This window comes from Heloderma suspectum, chromosome 10 (assembly GCF_057233095.1).
Source record: "Heloderma suspectum isolate Gila_16-S chromosome 10, 16-S_ref, whole genome shotgun sequence".
In the NCBI taxonomy this organism is placed as follows: domain Eukaryota; kingdom Metazoa; phylum Chordata; class Lepidosauria; order Squamata; family Helodermatidae; genus Heloderma; species Heloderma suspectum.
In genome coordinates this window covers 35,946,491-35,971,606 of record NC_139467.1, presented here as the reverse complement: position 1 = coordinate 35,971,606, position 25,116 = coordinate 35,946,491, and the positions used below count along the sequence as shown (strand labels likewise).

The following is a 25,116-nucleotide window of genomic DNA, read 5'->3' as shown; positions in this document are numbered from 1 at the left end:
AGGAAGGGCAGGATTAAAATGTAAGAAAAAATTAGCCTTCAGATTAAACTTTTGAAAATCTATTTATTTTCATTTGGGGGGAAGCAACAAAATCCTTCAGAACAACCAATGCTGAATAACAGCCCATCAACAAACCCACAGGAAACACAAGCTGTATTTATTTGACTTATTAACTTGGAAATCTTTCCTAACTAAACATATGGTGGGAGAAGAACCGTCAAAACTAGGACGGGCCCTTTGTGGCTCAAGTAATACTGAAACAAGCAGACGGTGATGGTACTGCTCAGCGAAAATGTAGACAATACCAGATCCGCACATTCAGAAATCCTGCATGTTTAGACTGGGAGGGGTAAGCAGCTCAAGTCCAAGGATGCAGCCTTCCCTGATAAAAAGGGAGTCGGTGGCTGGATGTTATGAGCAGAGACCCTCAGAATGCATGTTGCAGTGGAGGCTGGTGGCTCCGATTTCAGTGGAGCTGTGCATCCATTCTGGGTTTCAGTCAGAACCAGCTAGAACTCTAAAGGAGCTATCCTCACAATGGGTTCACACCTTGGATAGCACCCTCAGAGTTCTGGCTGGTTCTGTCTGAAACCCAGAAGGATTCACAGCCCGACCGAAATCAGAGCCACAGTCTTCACTGGTGTATTGGAAATCACTTCGAAGGTCAGGATATGAATTCACAAGGCAACATTCTTGGGGAGCAATTTCTAACTGGAGAGAGAACAAAGGTGTGCTCAAAACTGAGGCTGAAATGGAATCACCCTATATGGGGAAAGGCCATATACTCAGTGCATATTTTGTCCCTACTACTCACAATTTAAGGGCAAACCAAAAGGGTCAAATATGTCACAGGAAAACCAGCACAGACGTCCTCAAACCCCTGCCCCCCAATGTTTTGGACTACAAGGCCCATCACCCCAGCCAGCATGGCTAATGGTCAGGGATGATGTGATTTGTAGTCCAAAACATCTGGAGGGATTTAGGTTGGGGAAATGCATGTACGCTTACCATGGATTGCCATGGATTTCGCAGGAAGGATCAAGGGCATGAGCTGGCAAGAGCCTACTGTCCTGCTCACAGATCTCTTATGTAAATTCCATATGGATTTTCCAGTCCAAGGTCTCATTTTTGCACATGCATTTCTCCTTGGAAATCATTCCAAAGATGTGGATGCAAAACGTTATATCAGAAATGCTCTCACTTGCAAGTCACATCAGGACTTGGACTAGTTTGCTCAGCTGCTAGCAAACAACGATTCCAACGCATGTTATCTCCCACTATAAATACAGCAGAGGCAGGCACCTCTGCATCTTTAAGTTGCCATATGGGGAAGAACAACCGATACCAGAACAATCAGACCAAAAGTGATCATGAGAGGCCAAGTCATGTCAGGATTCACAGTGAGGGCAGAACAGCCTCTCTTGCGGGACACAGTGAACGTCTTTGTAGTTCCTTCTTTCCCCTTCAGGTGTGACCACAAGAATTTCAGCTTAGTGGGTGGGAAGAACTTGGCTCCAAACAGGTTGCATTTGGGAAGGAAGAAGTGAGTCAGATGAGCTGTGGCCACCTCGTGCATGAAATTCGCCAGGACCCTCTCAAAGCACTGAGTGACATCGGAGGGTCTCCAGTCTGCATCAGTCTTCCATTCCCAGAGGGTGTGCAGGAAGGATGTCCGAGTGTGGTAGGAACTCAGGTGAGCCAACATCTGGGGGTATTCCATCTTGAGAGCATCCACGCGGTCCTCCAGCATCTTCAGGCAGTCTTTCCTGGAATGGACACACGAAAATGTCTTCAGCCTGTCAACTCATTCAAGGCTTTTCTAAGGGCCTTTCCAGACAATTACGGGTGGGGGTGGGGGGTGACAAACACTGTTCTTAGGATTGCAATGTCTAGTCGATCATTCAGTGGATCAACCAAGTAAAGACATTTTTGATTGACTGAATGTTGCCCCCAATCTATTGGTCAGTAGATTTTCTTTCAATGGAAATTATTTTGAAGGTAAGTACTTATAAAAACTGCAGATGGCAAGCACCGTAGATGAGGTGTCTCCTCCTGTGTGTGAGAGTAGGAATAACTCAGCCTTCCCCAACTTGGTGCCTTCCAGATGTGTTGGACTGCAACTCTCATCATTCCCACCAACTACTGGATCCCAACAATAGATTTTTAAGATGACACTGCCAGACACACATACCTGCAGCACTCCATCCTGTGGTATCTGTAGCACACTTCGGAACTCCTGTGGCGGTTCAAAATCTCTTTTTCCACATGGGAGAAAGAAATTCTCCAGGTCTCTGAAATATACAGTTCACACGCACACACAGAGTCACTGCCTGGGTTCACATGACACGGCAACCCACACTCAAGGTTCAGTATGGGTTGAGTGTGGGTTGTTGAACCGTGAGTTGTGTTGTGTAAATCCAGCCGTGCTAACAAACCATAGCTTGTTAACCACAAACAACCCAAGTTCGCAACCCAACAACAAACCTTGGGTTCTCTTCATGGGTTGTTCGTGGTTAACAAACCATAGTTTGTAAGTGTGGCCGGATTCACAACCCACAGCACCCCACGGTTCAACAACAACCAAACTCAACCCATACGCAAACTTGAGTGTGGGCTGTCGTGTTATGTGAACCCAGCCATTCTATCAGTAATCAATATAGATTAATCCTGCCCAGTATGACGAACTGTGCTACTTATATGGAGACACCAGGTGAAATCTGGGCCCAAACTACAGATGAAAAGGCACAACTTTGAAACTTTCAGAACTGGAATTTGACTTTGTGATTTTCAGATATATTAAAACCTTGCTTTCTGACTTTGAGGGTCTTTTCAAAAAAGAAACCTATTTTTAAATTCTTGCTGATTAAGTTCAATGACAGCTGCCACTTTCCTTCCTGTATCCCCGCCCTTGGCCATTTCGCTCCTTGTTTTACACCAGTGGGGCTCCAGTGGGATAAAACAGCCTAGGAAGCAGGATTGGGGAGGAAGCAGAAGGAGGGAAAGGGTTAAGCACCCCCTCCTACCTGCTTGATACTTTCTAGAAATGCTCCTCTGCCCCCACATTCTCTTTATTCAGCTAACATAGGGCTAGGAACCTGTATTTACTGATAGGACGTGCAGTGCTGCCCTCAATTCTTTTCTCTTTGTTACCTCCCAAGCTGTTTCAGGCTTTTTTTTTTTTAATGAAGACGGTCCATCCTTTTGATCACTAGCTCTCCAGGCCTGTAACATTTTATTGCAGCCTTATATGCAAAGCACTAGACTGGTAGCCATAGGTGACAAGAAATTGCATGCAAGCGAGTGTGTGGAATTCCATTTAGGCAGAAGAGGGACAGAGTTCTCCGCCCCTCTGCTGCACCAGCATAGAAACCCAGCAGGGTGCCGGAGGAGAGACAGAAATCTCCACCCCTCCTGTGCCAGCACCCAGCAAGCTAACACTTTTTTTCTCGGTCTAGTAACTTTTGTGAGCTTATTTACAAGGCTGCTTGACTGGGAGCCTTTCTACATTAGGCTTTTATTGTGCGCTCATGATTGCTCACTCATGGTAATTTGCGGGTCCTTTACACGACGTCGGCATCCTCCCAGGCTTCTGCTGTGCTTTACAACCATTATCACATTTAGAGCAAGGAAAGTGCAGTATTTTTCTGAATGGTGTTATATTTACAGCGTGTAATTGTGCAGTTCCGCTATACCACATCGCCATCAAGTGGTTGCATATTGAAACATATAGAAAGCCACAAAAGAAAAACCCCAGGGAAAAGCACGTGTAAAGGAGCAAAGCTTAATCCCGCAGAAGCCCCAGAAAAGGTGTGGGATAAAAGCCTCATGTAGAAATGCCCTGGGTGAAATGCTCTTCGGGGTCCACTAACCAAGGAAAGAGGAGTTAGTTACCCTTGTTGTGTCTCCCAGGGGACTGTTTGGCTACAAAATAAAAGACCCGCATCAGATGCAGCAGCTCTTTCTCCACAAGCAGTTCCTTGGCCGCCTTCATGCACGGCCATTGGCCAACCATCTCCAGGGCAGGGACAAGGTTCACTGACATGAACTTGGCCCCTTGGCTATCCAGCATCACCAGTCTAACCGCAGGACAGTGGGGCTTCTTCTTCTCCAGCCTCATCTGCCAACCTGGAAAAGGCACTGAGAGACACAGCGAGACTGACAATGAACGAGACAACTTAGGGCAGCTTCCTCCAACCTGGGGCCCTCCAGATCCCTAACAGCAACACAACCCACACATTGTTCTTTCTTTTTAATCTTAAATAGAAATTGTTTTAGATTGGAATATTTCGTTGCAGATTTTGAACTGTAAATTCCTTTGATGGATTTCTACGAGACTAAAAAAGGGGTGGACTTTTTACCCTAGGCTAGCATTCCCCAAACCAGTGTCCTCCAGATGTGTTGGACTACAAGTCCCATCATCCCAGCTAGCATGGCCATTGCCCACGTTGGGCTGGGATGGATGGGAGTTGCAGACCAACACATCTGGAGGGCACCAGGTTGGGGAAGACCGGCTTAGGGCCAAGCTACTTGCAACGAAGCAAAATGCAGGTCTGCCCAGCCACATGCAAAGTGTGTTTGGGAGTGTAATTTAAAGTGCAAAGGGGCTATAACTGCATGGCTATTTTGATATGGTTCCTTAGGGATGAAGCAGATACTTTCGTTTAGTTCCACTTTCCATTGTGATGGTTAAAGAACTTCCTTACTTCATCCATTTTATAGCTGTAATCTATGCCAAAGGTGGGCAACCTGGTGCCCTCCAGTTGTTTTGACCTACACCTCCCATAATTCCCTATTGGCCATGCTGGTGGGAGCTGATGGGAGTCATAGTTCAAAACATCTGGAGGGCAGCAGGTTGCCTAGCTCTGATCCATGCACTGACCAGTTTTGCCCCTGAAATGCAGGAGATATCTGCATTTTACCTGACAAACTGCTAAGTTGTCTCCTCCAAAAATTACAAGCATCTTTCCGGCCGCCCCCATCCATGATATTTACCTAGCTGAGGGAGCGCCTGCCGAATTTTGGCACCCTGGGCACTTGCTTTGTTTGCCTCCGTCTTTGGAACTGTGCTGTGTGGCCGTGCTCACAGGAAGGGGCGCAGCTAGGTAATTTTAGACCCTGGACTTACTGGTCTCGGGGTGGAGGAGGGGACTGAGATGGCACAACTAACTTTTCTCTTCCCCCACCCCCCGTCCAACCACCATTCCATGCTTTAAAACTGCGTCTGCATCCCCGATATGTTAGAAAAACAACACTGCCAACCCTAAAAAAAGAAAGAAAACCCTTTGAGAATGTGCACTTTTGCATTTTAAACTCACTTATAGCATCGTCATGATTACAGAAACAAAATGGAGTTTGCTTCTGCTGCCCTGATTTCCTCATTACCTGCCACTCTTTGGGTGGTCATTTGGCGGCCTCTGGGCTGCAGGGCCCTGCATCTCCCCACCGCTCCCAGGTCTCCCTGTACTGTGCCTTTGGGGCATCGGTGCCATGGAAACTGGTTTAGGCCTGTAAACAAAACCCCACTCCTGGCTCTCCGCTTCCTTTCCTGCACTCCTTACTCTCCCGTACAGCTTCACATCTTGCACTAGAGAACAACGGTGTTCTGTGGAATGCTGCCTCCCACGTTCTCCTGGGATCCGCACCTTCTGCGTTTTCCTCGCTCTCCACCCTTCGCTCTGGGTCTGGGGGTGGAAAGGCCATCAAACTGCAGTTACCTAGCAACCTGGCCTGCTCTCTGCTTCTATTACTTGGCCTACAAGCGGCAGTGCAGCTTCTAGTCCACCGGTTATCATGTGACCCAGAGGGGCCAATAGGTTTTCGGCTGGCCTTATAAAGCCTCAGGCTCCAGCGCGGCTCCTCAGTTCGTGCGACTTGTCTCTTGAGCAAAGGCTGCTCTCACAACGGCCGCCGTGCTCATCCACTTGCCTTGCCCCCTGACCTGCTGCAACCCTGACACCAGGCTTAGCCCTTCTGCTATCTGCTTAGTGTCTCCCTATCCGCTGGAATCCCTTTATTGTTAATCTCCTAGGCAAGCGAAAGGAACGGCTTGACTCTTAGCCTGTTCCCTTTGGAGGTAAAACTTTGCCAAAAGTATGATTTCAAAATGGGTTTAATTTTATTTATTTATTGCACTGACAAACAAATACACTGAATTTAAATTTAGTTGCTCACAGCGAGTAGTCCGTTTAACGATTCTCGCCATCAACAGGCAAAAATTTAAGTGGAATCCATTGGCTGCTTGTTGATTTTCCTTATGGTTCTTCATTATAACAAATTATATTCAGGATCTTTTCCGTAACCTGAGGAAAGGCTTTGACAGACATTGTTGCGTATGGCCCTGATTTGTATATGAAATAAAATCATGCCATATTTTATGAAAATCAGGTATTTTGACTTTGCCTTTAGCTAATTTCAGTTGGTAAGTCAATTTTTTATGCCATGGGTATTTGCCACAGCGCTGTGTATCAAGACTTCAGTGTTAGACGTTCTGCAGTTTTCCAGCTTTTAGCTATTACCCTGCAACCTGCCATCATCATGAACACAATTAATTCCTTAGAGGTCACTTTTGCATTTCATTCTTCCTGTACTGCTGTCTGTTTATATGTCTGCATGTAAATGGTTTTATATTATTTATATTATTGTATTTTTAAGTTTTTTAATCTTTGTAAACTGCCCCAAGAACTTTGGCTGTTGGGTGGTTTAGGAATGGAATGAATGAATGAATGAATGAATGCTGATGTAGGATATATAGTTTGATTTGCCATTTCTGAGAATATCACATTCCAAAACTAACATGGCAAGACATGACCACCACATATGTGTATATAAACCTTGTTGTTTGCAACCCCTCCCCATCCTTGATTGGTGACCTCACCTGAATAAAAAACTTTAATGAACTGGTCCACGTGCTTCCAGAATTCTTCCATGATGTTCCTGGGAGATATGGTCTTCCCATCCTCCAGGAGGAGGGCTGCTGGGAAGCTACGAGACTTTCTCAAGAGAGTTAGGGTATAAAAGAGGCCGCTGTATCCTTCAACTTCGGTGTACTGGACATAATCTGGAACAGGTATGCTCAGCAGCACCTCAAACACACCTGGATTCAAAAACTGGAGGCAAACGAACAATGGGCTCAAGTTACAGGACGCCAGATTCCGGCTGAACATCAGGAAAAACTTCCTGACTGTTAGAGCAATACAACAATGGAACCAGTTACCTAGGGAGGCAGTGGGCTCTCCCACACTGGAGGCGTTCAAGACAAGGCTGGACAGCCATCTGTCAGGGATGCTCTGACGGATTCCTGCATTGAGCAGGGGGCTGGACTCGATGGTCTCATAGGCCCCTTCCAACCCTACTATTCTATGATTCTGTGAACACAGTTGAAGAAGAGGGGAGCGGGGCGCCTTTCCTTAAAATGCAACCGGCATCAATGGTAGGCATGATTGGGCATCTGCTAAGGGCCCACTGACAAGAGCCTCCTGTAGCTGTTCTTCACCATTGCAACCTGCTTGTTCACCTGCCTCTCGCTCTGGCCCAAACAGCAGTGGTGGTGAGGAGGAGCAGGGGATGCCACGGCCTCCTTGCTCCATGGCTGTCAAGCAAGCAAGTGGGAGCAACGATGGGACCACTGAGGGTGTCTTACTCCAGGTCTCTCAAAAACCTGGACGCAACCAACACTTGTTGCTTGTCGCACAGATTCTGCTGTTTCTCTACCGTCTGCTCCTTTCTTGGCCACCTCCTGCAGCTTCCTCCAGCTTTAAATCCCTCCTCATCCAGGCCTAGCTTTACTTTCTTAACCTAGCTATGTGGCCTCAGAAAGTAGTAGTAGCAGCTACACAAGATGCGGGAGACTGGAGACTGGATCTCCTGACATTTCTGTGTTTAATTGGAAGAGCGGCAAGGAGGGGGGGGGATGACTCCGGTGCTTGTCAGAGCAGCAGCACCAGTTTAAGGCTGAACTGTTCACCCCGTTAAACACACAGGGTGCAGCTGATCCTCACTTCTTCTTTTACCTCAAAGCAAGCATACAGTGGTCCCAGTCTAGAAGTAAGCCCACGCACTAACTTTGAAGGAAAAAGTCAGGTGCACACTACACCTTTAACACAGTGTGAATTAGCGGCACACTACAGAATGAACGTAGTGTGTGGAATCATAGAATCATGAAACGGTAGGGTTGGAAGGGGCCTACAAGGCCATTGAGTCCACCCTCCATGTAGTTTAGCCCTATCTCTTTCCCCCTTGTAGTTTTTTCCATCCCTAACTGATAATAGCCCTGCAGTGGAGAAAATGCAGGCCGGATACGGGAGCTGCACACACACCCATGAGGCAAATAACAGCTGTGTGTGTGTGATTTAAATTGAGAAAATGACGGGGAGGGGGATTAAGCACAGCACACAACCGCCCCAGCAGCAATGTTGTTGCGATCAAAAATGGAATCTCCAGGTTTTACCGCAAAATAGAAATATTGGGGATCTGCTCACTGAATCCCCCGTATCTTATGTAATTTGGTCTTTACTTAGCCTGTACATTACCCTGCTTCAGGGATGGGGAACGTGTGGCCCTCCAGATGTGACTGGACTGCAACTCCCATGTTCCCTCATTACTGGCTATGTTGGCTAGGGTTGATGGGAGATGCAGTTCAACTTCAGCCACATCTGGAAGGCCAGATATTGCCTACCCCTGCCCTAACTAGTCTATGCTAGTGTTGCCACTTATGAAACAATAAAAAGAGGACATGCACCCCCCGCAAAAGAGGACACCAGTTTGCATGAAATTTGCATATGATGATCTATATCAAGAGATGCAAATTTAGAAATAAATGTTGTAATATAAATAGAAAAAAATATATAGTGGAGAAGATCATGACCAGGGGATTTTCTGCACGAGGCATTTATTGTGCAGTTGTCATTCCCTACTGTTTACGGATTCTGTAGACAACGCCGTGACCCTCCAGTTTTGCTTGTGTGTCTAACCAGCACTTTCTAAGAGTATTTTTTAGAGCAGGGAAAATGAGGCATTTAATTGTGAGCATGAAAGAAGCACAATTTCATCTGGTGTATTTGTGCAATGGTTCTATACCACAGTGCCACCAAGAGGTTGTGTAACAGAAAAACAGGAGAGGAAATGCTTGTCATGTAGTTCTCGGATCTCAATTCTACGACGAAACCGAAAGTAGACACAGCGGATTAACAGCCAGTTAACAGCCCCGTGTAGAAAAGCTCCAGGTGGCCTGTGTGCCCATCTGTTCAGTCTGCTGGCCTGGTGCTGACTGTGGATGGGCAACAGTTCTTAGGACTGTTTAAACTGGAATTTGTCAGGATACCCCTTCAAATGGAGGGCACCTTCAAATAGAGGGTGGTCCTCTGTAAAAGAGGACTCGTGGCCAGCCACCCCAGCTTACACCCGTGCTTCTACACCCTCTACTGGCACTTGCTGTACATCACCTTTTCATACTCATAGCTGGTGCCTGGGACCAGTTCCCTGGTGTCCTTGAAGTAGGGTCTGTCCAGGCACTCATGCAGATAGGTGAGAAAGTGACCAAGGAAGTTCCCGAGAATATCTGCCACCTGAGCTCTGTCTGGTGGCTTTAGGTACAGAGATGTTGCCTTCTTTTTAACCTGCGTGATGCTCTCTGTCTGCCAGGTTTGCTGGTCACCTCCTCCTCCCCTTGCCGCAGTCTCTGTTTCTTCGCACAGATTTGTGGAGGTGGAGTGGAAAGATGTCCTTCCTTCACCTGCTAGAATAAAAGCATTTAGGGTTGTGATCGGAAGTATTTATTTCGCATCTCATTTCACATTCCACGCTTTGCAAGGTGGTGGGACGTTCCAGGGGAAGCCACTACATCAGGGGTTCGCAGAAGGTAGATCTCCAGATGAGTGGGATTTCAACTCCCAGAAGCCCCTGCCAGCACAGCCAATGGCCAGGCATGCTGGGAGTTGAAGTCCAAAACATCTGAAGATCTGCTTTCTGCCCACCCCTGCAAAACATGATCAGTTTTGTTACATGGAGAGGATATTACAGACCAATGGCGTTTCTGTAATATCCATTTTATTTACAGGTAGACATGTTGGGTAGGGGGCGGGGGGCAGAGGAATCAGACAGGCTGGGCCAGTCTGCAAAGCAGCGTCAGTTCTCCAGATGCAATAAAGTGCCTTTGGAATTTATTTTTGTCAGCTCATTGCAATCCTGTACTGGGAGTAAGGCCCATTGAACTCCACCAAGATCTGTGTCATTTCTGCAGGTTGAGAAGTCTGGCTTTTCCTAGTAAAAAAATCAAAGTGATTGTGGCATGAAATTTTAGACAGGAATCTTAGGGTCCTTGGGCGAGCATCCCAGGGACCATAGGATGGCTCTGAAAACCCTGTCCAAGGTCGGAGACCATGCTCCCACCCCCACCCCCTCACAGCCAGTGTGGAGAGAACTGTGCCAGCTGCCTCTCCATGGTTGGAAAATTGACCTCAGAGAGGTGGGAAAGGGGGCGTTCTGGTGGGCAGGGAGGGGAGGAGACTAGAGAGGCCAGGGTATATTTTATCCTGATCCTCCTCCAGCTTCCTTCCCTCCCCTCCAAAGCACTCTCACCAGATGGGCTGAAAATCCCATCTGGCAAAAATATAGGAGACTGGAGGACAGGGAGGCAAAGACTGCCTCTGCCACTCCTCCCGCTCTGCCAGCTTCAGAGGCCTCCAAGTTCAGGAGCATCCCAGCAGTAAGTCCATAGGATTGCATCCTTAATTTTTGTGTGTGTGTTTTTAATCACACACTCAGCCCTCATATAAGAGAGAAAAATGATCAAAACCCAGAAAGTTTTTGAATGAATTTTTTTGGGAAGAAATCTAACTCTCCATCAGTTGATGAGTGGGTTAATAGAGTGTGGGACGTGTTATACACAATTAAGGGTGCAATGCTATGCATGTTTAGACAGAAAAAAAGGCCTACAACTCCCAGCATTCCCCAGCAAGCCATGCTGGGGAATAAACTACGTCAGGTGATACCTACCTGCAGGCTCCAGGCTGAGTCTGTTTGCCCTCCATCTAGACCAGGGGACAGGGGTCCGAGGAAGTTCCACAGTCTCTGAGACTTGGGATCCAGCCATCTCGAGACTTTGCAGATTGCAGTCGGCCGGTCCTTTTGCTGGTAGCAATGGTGTGTGGCAGTCATGCTCCGCCTTATCGCTAGGCTCTCTGCATGCCCTCCCTCTTTTCTTACTCCGAGACATCTCCTCCACCTCCTCACCCTTCTTGACAGGCATGATGCAGATTGAAGGGAACAGGACAGGGCCTAGTTTGGATCCAGTTGCAAGGCTAAACTCCCAGTCCTTATTCTGCAAGAACACAGGAATTGCCTTGCTAAATCGGATCAGAGGTCTGTCAAGTCCACCCTTCTATTTCTACCAATTTATTTATTTATTTGATTTCTACCCCACCTTTCTACCAAAAGTGGCACTCAAGGTGGCTTACAGACATAATTAATATTGATTAAAATGATGAAATAATTAAAATATAATAAAAACATAACAATTGCAGAATAAAAAATGAAAAAAAAAAACAGCACCCAACCCAACAAACCCACTCACAGGCCAAAGGCCTTCTTGAATAAATTGGTCTTTGCTTGCTGGCGGAAGGACAACATGGAGGGAGCAAACCTAGCTTCCCTTGGGAGGGAATTCCAGAGCCTGGGAGCAGCCACTGAGAAGGCCCTTTCTCAGGTCACCGCCAAACATGCCTCTGAAGGTGGCAGTCTCGAAAGAAGATCTTAAGAACTGGGCAGGCTCGTATGGGAGAAGGTGGTCTTTCAGGACACCTGGAGCATTTCTACATGAGGCTTTTATCTCACACCTTTACCAAGGTTTCTGCTTCTAGATTCTTTGTAAGATTAAGATAAGCTCCTTTATATGTGCTGGGGCGGGGGGTCTTTCTCCGCAGTTCTATATGTTTCATTATACAACCACTAGATGGCGCAGTGGTATGGTGGAATTGTGCAATTACATGAGACTGTCATTCTGCTATTTCTAAATATTACAGTGTAAAAGACCCACAAACTACCGTGAGTGAGCCATCATGAGTGCACTCTTAAAAAAGCCTCTTGTAGAAAGGCTTCTGTCTGAAGCCATATAGGTAGGCTGACCATACGTACCGTTTTAAACGGGACAGTACCGGTTTTTTCATATTTCCCGACCGTCCCATCATTTTAATATAAATGTCAATTTTGTCCTGTTTTTAATTTTTTTAAAAAAAACTGAACGCGTTTATCATAAGGCGCTATGCTAATCAATGCGTGCAGTAAAACTACTAGTGTGACGAAAGAGGAAGCTCCATTTCCTTTGTCCAGTCAGCTTCTTGAGCTGGTGACGATCAGACGCCGCCCCCTTGCTTGTCTGCAGTGGCGGGGAATTCAAGAGGCGGCCGCTAAGCCCCATTCAGCATGTCGGAGCCAGGAGGGTGAGTCTTACTGTTATTCTACCATCATAGAGACTCTACCGCCCATAGAGATTCTTTCTGCCCTACATTCAGTTTGATTCGGACTTTTCAGACTCATATTTCGATTCAACAGGCTGTTAGCTATTTTTTTATTACAGCGGAACTCTCTGGTGGGACATTAGCATATACCGGCTTGTGATAGCAGTCGGGGTGTTCATTCCTTTTTTCTTTTCTTTTTTTTTGGTGTATGTTTATGATTTTTTGCAGTCTGGCCACTGCAGTCCTGCATTAGAGTGTTCAGTGTGGTATGCCATACAGATTTGTTTACTGCTCATGTGATATTTTATAAGTATTTTATATTTGTATATTTATGAGTGTTTTTTTGTGTATATGCAATAAATTAGTGTTATTCATTTGCGCCCCTTTCCATGTTCTTTTGCAGTGAGTTTAGGTTGTTTTTCATGAATACGGAATATTACATAACTCTGTCCTGGTTTTGTCATCCCAATATCCCATTTTTGTCTCAAGGAAATATGGTCAGCCTACATATAGGGCTTTATAGTTCATAACCAACACTTCGAATTCTGCCCAGAAACTATGGCCAGCATCATGCCTCTGGAAGCGCACAGGCAGGGCACAAACGCAACGGCTACTTTCTGTTGTTTTGTCCCCAGCATCCAGTACTCAGAGAGATACCTTCTGAACGTGTAGGTTCCATCATCACTCAGTTTAGTTCAGAAAAAACAGTCCCAAAGGAAATAAACGTGGGTCTGTTCTCAGATCACACCAGATATACAGCGGTCCAGAAGAGATACTACTAATGTCACCCAAACTCTGTCATCTTCACCACCACCACCTATATCAGGGATGGGCAACTTGCAGCCCTCCAGATGTTAGACTGCAACTCCCATAAGTCCTAGCCACCAATGGTGAGGGATGATGCACATCCAACAACATCTAGAGGACCACAAGTTGCCCACCCCTGCAGTATATAGTAGCTAAATTATTAGATGGAGCAGCAAAGTAAGGAAGATGTTATTTTACCAGCCAGCTAGGGTAGACTTGTCTGAAATACTTCAGTACGAGGGGCAAATTGGCTACCTATTCACAACCGGGCCAGGTTTAAGGTTTTTGTACTAGTGTACAAAGCCCTAAACAACTTGGGACCAGGATACCTGAGGGAGCGCCTTCTCCCTTACCAACCTGCCCGGTCACTGAGGTCATCGGAGGGCTCGCTCCTGCTGGTTCCACATGGACCTATGGCCCGACTGGAGTCCACCAGGGGAAGCGCCTTCAGTGTGGTGGCCTCCTTCCTATAGAATTCCCTGCCTTTGGAGGTCAGGCAGACACCAACGTCATGTTGCTTCCGGCACCTCCTGAAGACATCATTATTTCAGGAGGCCTTCCTTGAGTGACCAGCCATGGTTTATCAAAACTTGGTTTGTCAGAGCTCTGTTCTTTTAAAAAAAATATTACTTTAACATGGTGTTTTTATTCTTTTATCCTGTCTGCTGTTCACCGCTGAGCTCTTTGATATGGAGCGGTATACAAACATTGTAAATAAATAAATATGGTATAAATGGAAACTTAATTTAATTTGTGCCTGTTAAGATGGAAGTACTATTGGTAAGGGTCCATGCAACCCAGAGATAGGCGTATTCCTGATGATGCAGGTTTGCTGCCTGGGATGCTCCTTGCTTTGGTGCTATGACTAGGGGTGCTTTTTAGTAGTTGCACCAGCCTTCTGAAATACCACTGCTCTCCCTGCCCCCCCCCCCCAGTTGTCAGGGAAGCGCATTTGGCCTCATCATTATGCATCTTCTCCTATATGGCTAAAATTCCCTGCTGGTTATTGCTGCTTTTTTGCTGGCTTCTGCCACTGCTGTGATGGGGCTACATCCCTTTTGCCAATTCCTTTGTTATCTGATGCTGTTTTATTTGTGTCCACTGTTTTTATTGTTTTAATAGTTAACTACTTTGGTTTCTTACAAGAAAAGTGGGATTTTAACAAATAATAAAGTCCACACCATTGTTGAAACATCAATTTCAAAAGGGCTACCTATTATCAGTGCTATCTGGGCAAGACAAGAGCAAGCCCCAGAAGGGACAAATCAGAGGCAACATCCCTCCTGCAGGTTTGTCTTGCATTATTGGGTACCCTTAGGGTGGCCCCAAGTCCTCTTTTACAGAAGGCACTCCTCTATTTGAAGGGCTGCCAGAGGACCATCCTCTATTTGAAGGGCTGCCCTGTCCAATTCCAGTTTAAAGATAAAGAACCATAAGGACTGTTGCCCATCAGCAGCTAGCAATTGGACAGCAGACTGAACAGGCAGGTACAGAGGTCACACGCTTCCACACTAGGGTGAGATGTACTGTATTTCTATTTAAATTTTTATATCTAAAGTTGCATCTATACATATGAATTAGCACATGCATGTTTTATGCAAATCTGTGTCCTTTTGTAGGGTGATGGATCTCTTCTTTTTTAGTGATACATAAGTGGCCACCTTAGGTACTGCCAAGAAGAGCAAACCCTTGTTTTTGCACTAGGAAGCTTTCTATCTCTGGCTAGAGAATCTACAGTTGTCTACTATAAAGTACCGAGAGTTCTTCACATTGGGATGGCATTTTGGCACTTAGCCAGAGACCCCGCTGAAACGTTACTGAATCAGAGATCATTATTATGGTTGTTGCTGCTGTTGTTGTTGTTGTTGTTGTTATTATTATTATTAACATTTCTATACCACCCCATAGCCAAAGTTCTCTGGGCAGTTTACACAGATTAAAAACATTAAAAATACAATATGCAAAATTTAAAAACATAGAAAACACACAAACAGATGGCATACACAATGACAAAATATATCTAAAAACAACTTTGAGCAATCAGCAAAACCATAAACAAATCCAGGATAAATTAAAAGTCATCACATGCTGCCAAATGCCTGGGAAAAGAGAAAAGTCTTGACCTGGCATCAAAAAACATAATGATGTTGGCACCAGGCGGGCCTCATTGGGGAGATCATTCCAAAATTGTGGGACCATCCCTGAGAAGGCCCTCTCCCTTGTTGCTGTCTTTTGAGCCTCCCTCGGAGTAGGCATCCGGAGGAGGACCTTAGATGTTGAGCATAGTGTACAGGTATGTTCAAGCCAGGAGAGATGCTCCGTCAGGTACTGCGGTTTAAACATTAGTATATTACTGTTATCTACTCCAGGGGTGGGGAGACTTCAGACTTGCAGAATCTACTTTGTTTTTTACTAGAACCCCTCAAGATCCACCAGCCAGATACATAAGACAGACATTTAGGGCACAATCCTCTGCTTGTTTAGACTGGAAAAAACCCTACAATTCCCAGCATTCCCCAGCCAGCCACGCTTAAGGGCATAATCCTGTGCATGATTAGACAGAAACATGCTGGCTAGGGAATGCTGAGAGTTGTAGGACTTTCTTTCTATCTAACCATGCATAGGATTGCGCCCTTAGGAACTGAGTTTACACAAATTCCACCCCTGGTTACCTTTCTTCATGTCAGTTAGGTGGAAAGAGTCATTTTGTAGCTGCTGTTTTCAAACAATTGGGAGCCAGAAAAAAACCTTTGCTGACCTACCGCAGATCACCCAGAGATCTACCAGTAGATCCAGTCTACCTTCTGTCCATCCCTGATCTATCCCCTAGCCCTCAGCCTGAGGTACAATAAGGACATAAAACTGCAAGGGCTTAGTGAAGATGGAGTTGTCTCCCATTAGCAGACTTACCCCCAGAGCGCAGGAAAATTCGCTAGATGTTGTGCAGCTCTGAAATAGCTCTACATTCACCAGTATTGACCTGTCTTTGCAATGCCCCAAACCCCACAGTGGTACTGGCTGCCTAGGGAGGCCAACAGCATGAGGCCTTCCCAGAGCTCACCAACTGCCCACTTCCAACAGTCATACCCAAACCCCTTAGAATGTTAAGGAGTGAGCATTCCTGATCTCACGCTAAGGATGCGAGACGGGCTGTCCTAGAGCCAACAGCCCAGAGAGCTCTGGCTATGGGGCAGTGTAGAAATGTAATAAATGAAATATCAAATGAAATGCGCCCACTTCAAGTTCTGCACCAGGATAAGCCAGGTGTGAACCAGCACACAAGTGAAGGACTGCATTTATTCGAACAGTCCTTTTCCCACTTCTAAAACTCCAAGAATGTGGAGGCAGGGGCTTTCTTCACACGGAGCTTTTATCCTGCGATTGAGATGGCTCCTTCACGGAAGTTTGCGGGCTCTTTACCTGACGCTGTGACCCTCCAGGGCGTCTCCTGCACTGAATGCCCTTTGTTCCGTTTTTAAATAAATTGCAGGTAATAAGCTATCAATTTACCCCGTTGTGATCCGCTTGAGTTCCGTGAAAAGAGGAAAAGTGGCAAGAAGAGGAGCGAGATCAATGAAAGATAATGGAAGGCTCAGATACAGGGAGGAGGAGGGGGAAAGGAAGTGAGTGAAAAGGGGAGTTGTGATCCTGCATTTAAAACGGAAGCAGAAAGCCCCGTTTTAAATGCAGGATTTTAGGCTGGTGTAGAGATGCCCAGGGAGAATACATGGCTCCAGGCAGTGGTAAGAAACATTGGTACATCCAAGCTTCCCTTTATGACAGGAAGGGTCAGACGTTTGGTTTGTGGGGGGAGGGAGGGGGGAGGTTTAAGCAAGACTGGAACTTTACGTTTGCAAACAGCGTTCGGGGCCAGATCGCCACCTTCTGTCATATCATTACGATCCCATCATGGCAATGCTATAGCGCTGTTGTGCGTTGATCCCTCATAGGACACACAATGACATTTGATGTGGTATTTTGGATAATGTGGAATAAAAGCAGGAAATCACACCATGAAAGCGGTATATCGAATGTGTAATGTGCCCCAACAGTTACCAGTGCACTTCAATACCACTATAAAGCAGTAGTGTAGAGTAGCCCAAGTCCTGTATTCCCATACCTTCTGCCTAGGACAACTATTAGGTCAATCACGCTAATACTTCGGGGCAGCTCACACAGGTCTGGCCATAGGGAAGCCTTCCTCAACCTGGTGCCTTCCAGATGTCTTATTTATTTAAAATTATTTTTAGGCCGCCTCTAAAGTTAGTTTGCATCGTTTTGGTTACAACTCCGGGATTTCCAACCATTAGCCACACTAATGGCTCTTGGTGGTGAACCAGAAAGAAATCTTAATATTGGGGACACTGATCTTAACGTTGGGGAAGGCTCATACAGGTGTAGCCAGTCCTTCAGCTAACATGGCCCCAAACAATTTAGGGCTTTAAAGGCCAAATCCAGCACCTTGGTTTGGGCCTGGAAACTAACAAGCAGCCAATGTGAATGACACAGGATGGGAGTAATATGATTCAAACACCTGGCTCCAACAAGTGTTGTAGCTGCCACATTCTGTACCAGTTACAATTTCCAAATTGTATTCAAGGGCAGCCCCATGCAAAGCACATTACAGTAATCTAACCTGGATGGAACCAAGGTATGTGTCACTGTGGCTAGGTTAGCTTTTATCAGTTGGTCTAGTTCGGCAGCTGCAGCCCTAAGCTGGTAAAAAGTACTCCTAGAGGCTGACACCACCGTCTATGGAGACACAGGTGGTGAGCCCAGGAGCACTTTTGGGCCACATACTTGGTCCTTCAGGGGAAGTGTGACTATCTAGATTCAGATCTAAACCTCCATCCAGATTACCAGATTTCCCAACCCACAGTGCTTCTGTCTTATCTGGATTAAGTTTGTTTGTTAGCCTTCATCCATTCCAATACTGCTGGACAGACATCTGACCAGGGTTTCAACTGCCTCCCTGGGACTAGATGGTGGAAAAGAGATAGAGCTGCATGTCACCCATGTATTGGTGGTACCTCAGCCCAGACCTCTGGATGACTTCCCCCAAAGCGTTTATGTAGATGTTGAAAAGCATGGGGGACCTTGAGGCCCACCATAAGTCCATGGCAAAGGAGTGGAACCGAAGTCCCCCAGCACTGCCTTCTGGATATGTCCCACACAGGAAGGACTAGAGCCACTCCAGTACCATGTCCCCAAGTGTCATCCCAGAGAGATGGTCCAGAAGGATACCATGGACAATGATATCGAAAGCCGCCAAGAGGCCTGGGATAACCAGTAGGGTCACACTTCTCCCATCCATTCCCCAGTGTAAATCATCCGCCAGGCTGGTCCAAAACATCTGGAGGGCACCATGTTGTGGAAGATTGCCAGAGAATACTCACTTGTTATATAAAGGTTCTGCTAAACACTGTTTTGTTAACTCCTACGTATTTACTAGCCCTCATCCAGCCATTGTGGTTCTAGTAGGTAGAGGCAGTGCAAGAACCTTAATATGCAAGACCAAGTGAATACAGATTTTCTCCTTCTTTTGCAATTTATTAGATATTCCAAGGAATATTACTTATCCAGAAAAGATAGATGGGGAACGAGATTAAGTGGTGATACATCAGATCCTGTCCTCTTGGTGAGTGGCCTTTTAAGTCAAGGTTGCCACTCACGAGGAGGATACTAGCACACTTTTGTCCAGCTTTCTGCTTGACATCTACTTCTTGCTGGCTTTTGCTGCTGACTTGGTCACTTTGGCCACACCAGCTTTCTTATCAACAGCCTTGATGACTCCCACGGCCACTGTCTGCCTCATGTCACGGACAGCAAAACGACCTACCAGAGAGGGAAAAGACTTGTTAAGAGAAGCATTCTGGTCCAATTCTCCTTTGACAATTTCCTTCTTTGATCTAACCTTAGAACTGGCCCATGCTAAAGTAGAAGCCAACCTCCAAGTGTTCAGTGTCAAATGTGGAGCAAGATGTGACGGGTCCTAGGAAGCTCCCCCACCCCACCCCAGTTTAGAAAGTTTGGGGAAAAATGTCAATTATGGAAGTAGCTGCTAATGAGTTTCGGGGCACAACCTCCCCCCCAAAACAGTAGCATTTTGAGCTTCTCGGGAGTAACAAGAACTTTTGAGAGATTTAACATTACACAGCCAAGACGAAGAAGCTGCTGGGTGCTTCTAAAGCACCCACTTTCCAAAACATAACAGGATAGGTCCCTATCCCTAGGAGAATACTATCTAAAATTCAACAGAGAGATTGAGGAAGGCATGAACAGGAGAAGAATGAGTTCGGTTACAAGCACATACGGGCTTCCTTACAGTAGATGTCAGGTTTGTTGGAGTGACTTGTTTACTAGGACTCCAAGATTCTTCAACCACAGCCAGGTGCTGTGACTTAAGGTGCTTCCAGATGAGGTTTTAACAAGCAATTGCCCTCCCTCATTCACAGAATTTTACCTGGGGTCTAAATGGCATCCTCCTCCACTTGTAATTCTCCCATGTACTCCTACCACTTCTTCCATCTTTTTTCTTTACCACGGAAATCCATTAAGAAAAAAGGAGATGGAATGGCTGCACAGTTCCTTCTCCTTGGTAGTGCTCAGAGCTCTGTCTGAAAGCATCCACTAAAGAACAGGATGTCTCTGAGCACATCATAAGCCTAGGAATTTATTTTCAGCAGTATCAGAATTGAATTATTATCAGTGAATAAATAAGATACACAGGGACTTTCTTCACACGGGGCCTTTATCCTGCGATTGAGATTGCTCCTTCATGGAAGTTTGCGGGCTCTTTACATGACACGGTGATCATTCAAGGCATCTCCTGCACTAAATGCCCTTTGTTCCCTTTTGAAATAGATCGCAGATAATGAGCTATCAAATTACCCCATTGTGTTCCACTTGAGTCCCCTCTGTGAAAAGAGGAAAAGCGGCAAGAAGAGAGATCAATGGAAGACATGGAAGACTCCAATGGGGGGGGGAGGAGAAGGAGGGGGGAAGGGGAGGGGGAAAGGAAGCAGGTGAAAAAAGGAGTTCTGATCCTGCATTTATAACAGAAGCAGAAAGCCCCATTTTAAACGCAGGATTTTAGGCCGGTGTGTGTGTGTATGTATGTATGTATTAAATTTATTAATCGCCCATCTGGCCAGTCACCCAGCCACTCTGGGCGATGTACAACAATAAAGTTTATACAATAAAATTCAACATTAAAAACATCACATTTCTAAAATTACCCTAGCCCACCTCAAATGCCTGCCTGAACAACCATGTTTTTAATGCATGGCGGAAGCTCATTAAAGAGGGGGCATGGCAGAGTTCCCTAGGGAGGGAGTTCCACAGAGTGGGGGCCACCACAGAGAAGGCCCTCTCCCTCGTCAGCCTAGCTGTCCTGGCTGATGGGACAGAGAGAAGGCCATCCAAGGCTGATCTTGTTAAGCAGCCTGTCTGGTGCTGCTGGAGGTGCTCCTTGAGATAGGCTGGGCTGGAACCTTATAGGGTTTTAAAGGTCAAAACCAACACCTTGAATTTGGCCTGGAAAACAACTGGTAGCCAGTGCAGCTCCTTCAGCACTGGAGTGATAGGATCTCGCCGGCGGCTGCCTTTAATCAGGCGAGCTGCCACGTTCTGTACCAGCTGCAGCTTCCAAATAGTCTTCAAGGGTAACCCCACATAGAGCGCATTACAGTAGTCTAAACGAGAGGAGACCAGGGCATGTACTACTGATGGTCGGGAAGGTAGGGGCGCAGCCACCGTATCAGATGGAGTTGGTACAGCGCTGTCCGGCTCACAGCTGACACTTCAGCCTCCATGGACAGCTGGTAGTCTAAGATGACTCCCAAGCTGCAAACCTGGTCTTTCAAGGGCAACCGTACCCCATTCAACACCAGGTCAACATCCCCCAGCCTCCTCTTGTCTCCCACCAAAAGTACCTTGGTCTTGTCAGGGTTCAGCTTCAGCTTATTCCTCCCCATCCAGCCACTCACTGTCTCCAGACATTTGGACAGGGATTCTACGGCCAACCTTGGTGAAGATTTGAACGAGAGGTAGAGCTGCGTGTCATCCGCATACTGATGACACCGCACCCCAAACCTCCTGATGATAGCCCCCAGCGGCCTCACATAGATGTTAAATAGCATCGGAGGGAGGATGGAACCCTGTGGCATCCCACAAGTGAGCGGCCACAGGTCCGAAACCTCCTCTCCCAGTGCTACCCTCTGCTACCTGCCGGAGAGGAAGGACCGGAACCACCTTAATACAGTGTCTCCAATGCCCAACCCTTCCAGGCGGTCTAGGAGGATACCGTGGTCAACAGTATCAAAAGCCGCTGAGAGGTCGAGAACAAGGAAGGAGCATCCGCCCCTACCCAGAGCCCTCCTCCTATCATCCACCAAGGCGACCAAGGCCGTTTCTTCCCCATGCCCAGGCCTGAAGCCTGACTGAAATGGATCTAGATAATCGGCTTCTTCCCAAGTGTGCCTTCAACTGCATCGTCACCACCCGCTCAATCACCTTGCCCAAAAAAGACAGATTCAAGACTGGGCGAAAGTTGTTCAGAACCTGGGGATCCAAGGAGGGCTTTTTTAAAAGCGGTCTTATCACTGCCTCCTTAAGGGCTGATGGCATCACTCCCTCCTCAAGGGAGGTGTTCACCACCGCCTTGATCCCCTCACCCAGCCTCTCTCTGCAGCTCATAATGAGCCAAGATGGGCAAGGATCAAGTAAGCAAGTGGTCGGCCTTACACTTGAAAGCACCTTGTCCACTTCATCAAAAGGAAGAAGCTGGAACCGATCCCACAAAACCGGTGTGCCACAGACCGCCTCTTGCTCAGTAACTGATCCACAGCGCACGGAGTAACACTCCTAATCCGATCAATTTTATCTGCAAAGTGCCTTGCCAAGGCCTCACAGGAGGGCTTAGAATGCTCCAGCGGTTCTGGAGCAACTGAACCAACCAGGCTCCAGACCACTTGGTGTAGAGACGCTCAGGGTCTTCAGCAGGAATGGAACAGGGAATTGGAATGTCCTATTCTGTCTAATCAATGAACCGCTGTTTTGGATCTATACCCGATATGTCTATGGACCTCAGGTTACATCTTATTCAGCAAAACCCTATGTTTTGGGTTTATTGGATGCCATAACGTCTCTTTAAAGGTTTGCCTAACTCAGCTAATTGTTGGAAATGTAATACAGTTAATGCTTCTTTTATTCCTATGTTTTGGAAATGCCCAATAACTGCCTCCTTTGGGGAGGAAGTTATCACATGGATAAACTTTGTACTGGAAAGCTCTTTAATATTTACGGATGTGCATGTTCTTAAATTATTTACCCGCTTCTTGGAATGTAACACGTGGTCAGTGTAAATGGATTTTTTGCACCTTCTTGACTGATAAAAGACTGATACTACAACACTGGAAGGATAAAAGCTTACCACCTATAATGCAATGGATTGAAGACCTAACAACACTAGCAACATTTGAAAGAGTGGTATATAGGTGCCGCTCGCGAATGGACTTACATTTGGATATTTGGTCTGCTTTTACTGAAGTTCACGTGTAATCTATTCTTTTTTTAGGATGTTGTAATATTTGAAACTGGGGCCTTTAAAGCACATAGTTAGACTTGTGATTTTTAAAAATTATTGTTTGTTTGTTTTATTTTGTTGAAACGTACAATAAAAAATTGATGTAAAAAGAATTAAATTGAGCTCACAGCCTTTTCACATAGAAGTCTACTCCTGGTTATCCCAAGCTTTGTTCATTTGAACAACCAAACTGAGGTGGAAAAAATGATTTTGTTGTTGCTACTATTAAATAATTTAGAGTCAGAAACCCTTGCTGATCTACTGCAAGTCACCCAGAGATCTACCTTTCGATCCTGATCTACTTACTCTTCACCCTTGGAATAGAGTAACAGGACTAAGGGGGTTGTGCTATAGACTTCAGGCAAAGGTGAAGTTTTGAAGAAACGGCGTAGGCACAGTGGCTGTTAGGCCTGGGTTGAAACGCTCGTCTCTTAAGACAGAAGGAATCCTTACCAAGCGGAGCATAGTCCGAGAAGCTTTCCACACACATGGGTTTACCAGGGATCATCTGGACAATGGCTGCATCTCCCGACTTCAGTTCTTTGGGATCGTCCTCCAACTTCTTGCCAGACCTGCGGTCAATCTTCTCTCTCAGCTCAGCAAACTTGCAAGCTATGTGGGCTGTGTGACAGTCCAGCACTGGGGAGTAGCCGGCTTGAATTCTCCCTGGGTGGTTCAGTACAATAACCTGCATGCAGAAGTAGGCCTTGTTAGAAGGGTGAAGGAAGATGGCCTTTTGGATTCCTTTTGTTCAGCAATTCAGACCATTTCTTCTGTTGCATTTGTATGCAACAATATATAGGTATCCAGATACCTACATATCATAAAGCTTTCCAGAGAGAGACCATTGATTACACATTACAAGCAAGTTAGGCATACACCTAAGGGTCATATATATATATATATATATATATATACACACACACACACACACACACACACACACACACAGATCCAGCTTCGTCTTCGATGCAGTGCCCTGCCATGAAGTAAGCCCAGGTTTTGCGCTAGTGGAATGTTCAGAGAGGCCCTATGTAGATTCGCGCTCTGCTGCAGATGCCACCACAAGAGGCCCTTGTCTTCCCCCTTGGTAGCCACTTCACCAGCTTTTTCCTTTGTTCAGGAATCTGCATTGCTTATTGTTTTCTAGGAACATACAAGAATTTCGTTCTTGCCTGCAAATCATGTGAACATGGCCCAGTCACTACCCCAAATATGCACAGGAGCATAATGCTTGGGAAATTTTTTCTGATTTCCTAAGCTTATGTTCACATTCAAAAGTGTGTAGTTGCACAAGTGCGCACTTCTGGAAATGGGCATTTCCCCCAAGCCCACTGCATTTTCATGCTTTATCCTATGGGGAAAAAGTGTGCATTTGGGGTGCATGCTTGGAAAAAGTCCACATTTTTCATGTTCGCATTTTCAAACTTTGTTGCAAAAAAAAAAAAAAAAAGAGGGAGAAGATGCCTGCATTCTGTGTCATGAACAAGGCGAGATGAGCACTGAGGTGGAAAACAGGGCACCTTGACACACTCAAACATGGCTCGTTCTCCCATCTCTATTGTTTTCATCCCACCAAGGAAGGCCAAAAGATTAAGGATGCTTCCAGACAGAGGGCTCCTAGCGCTACAACTGAAGAGACATTATGCAGCTATTCCATCTTTCTCTCCTTAATGGATTATGTGTGGTAAGAAAAAAAAAGATATAAGTAGTGGTGGGAAACTTGCGAGAAAGGGTTGCAAGTGGAAAACAATGTTATCTGGACCCCCATAAAATTCCATGAGACGTGGCAATAGTGTGACAGAAGTCTTGTCTGGAACCACCTGTATTGTGTTGCTAGTGGGAAAAAATATCCCAGCCTCAGAGTATGCAGTCCTCCTTGTGTACTAGATGAAGAAATACTTTAAGAGCTGAAAGTGGCTTCACCAAGACATTGCTTCCCATGGTTGTACACACATTTCTGTATTTCAATAAACCACAAAAAATTTGTTCAGAAACAGTGGGACGGAAGTAGTCACTTTGACACAAAAGTGAGTCAAGTACACGCACCACAAACAAACAGGGACCAGCTTTAGTTTTCTAGAAATGATGGTTTACAACCTGCCATTATTCCTAGCCAAGTAGGAATTCGAGAATTCTAGTTCAGTGGAGAGGGTGAGGGCTCCACACCTTCTGAAGTTGTATCCAAAGGTGGAAAGTGTTTCTGTTTACACAAGGTGAAGCACCGGATTTTTGGCCAACATACTGCATCCTTCCCTGAGGGTTGGGGGG

The 25,116-nt window shown here is 46.0% G+C and overlaps 2 protein-coding genes across 2 annotated transcripts in view; both read right to left on the bottom strand.

The window, feature by feature from the left end:
- Positions 1-45: 45 nt before the first annotated feature.
- Positions 46-18,975, bottom strand: LOC146338129 (cyclic GMP-AMP synthase-like). The gene is made up of 9 exons (XM_084816357.1): positions 18,951-18,975; positions 16,699-16,712; positions 10,993-11,317; positions 9,441-9,730; positions 6,875-7,106; positions 3,892-4,137; positions 2,192-2,291; positions 593-1,766; positions 46-509 (listed from the first exon to the last, which is right to left on the bottom strand). Exons 1-8 carry the CDS (start codon positions 18,973-18,975, stop codon positions 1,313-1,315), a joined length of 1,686 nt encoding a protein of 561 aa, XP_084672483.1. The 3' UTR covers positions 46-509; positions 593-1,312.
- The window catches only part of LOC146338128 (elongation factor 1-alpha 1-like), a 19,578-nt gene continuing 13,254 nt past the window's right edge, over positions 18,793-25,116 (bottom strand). The window contains exons 7-8 of the mRNA XM_084814415.1: positions 23,299-23,533; positions 18,793-19,094 (exon numbers count right to left, since the gene is read on the bottom strand). Of these exons, the coding sequence (XP_084670541.1) occupies positions 18,976-19,094; positions 23,299-23,533 (354 nt within the window). The 3' untranslated portion in view covers positions 18,793-18,975. The remainder of the gene's footprint in view (positions 19,095-23,298; positions 23,534-25,116) is intronic.

Excerpts from the sequence above, each read along its gene's own strand:
- LOC146338129 (XM_084816357.1), bottom strand. The coding sequence starts at position 18,975 with ATGTCAAGCAGAAAGCTGGACAAAA. Across the intron at positions 9,731-10,992 it reads ACTCAGCCTGGAGCCTGCAG|GTGAAGGAAGGACATCTTTC; the intron begins GTAGGTATCACC and ends TTATTCTAGCAG. Across the intron at positions 1,767-2,191 it reads CACAGGATGGAGTGCTGCAG|GAAAGACTGCCTGAAGATGC; the intron begins GTATGTGTGTCT and ends TGTCCATTCCAG.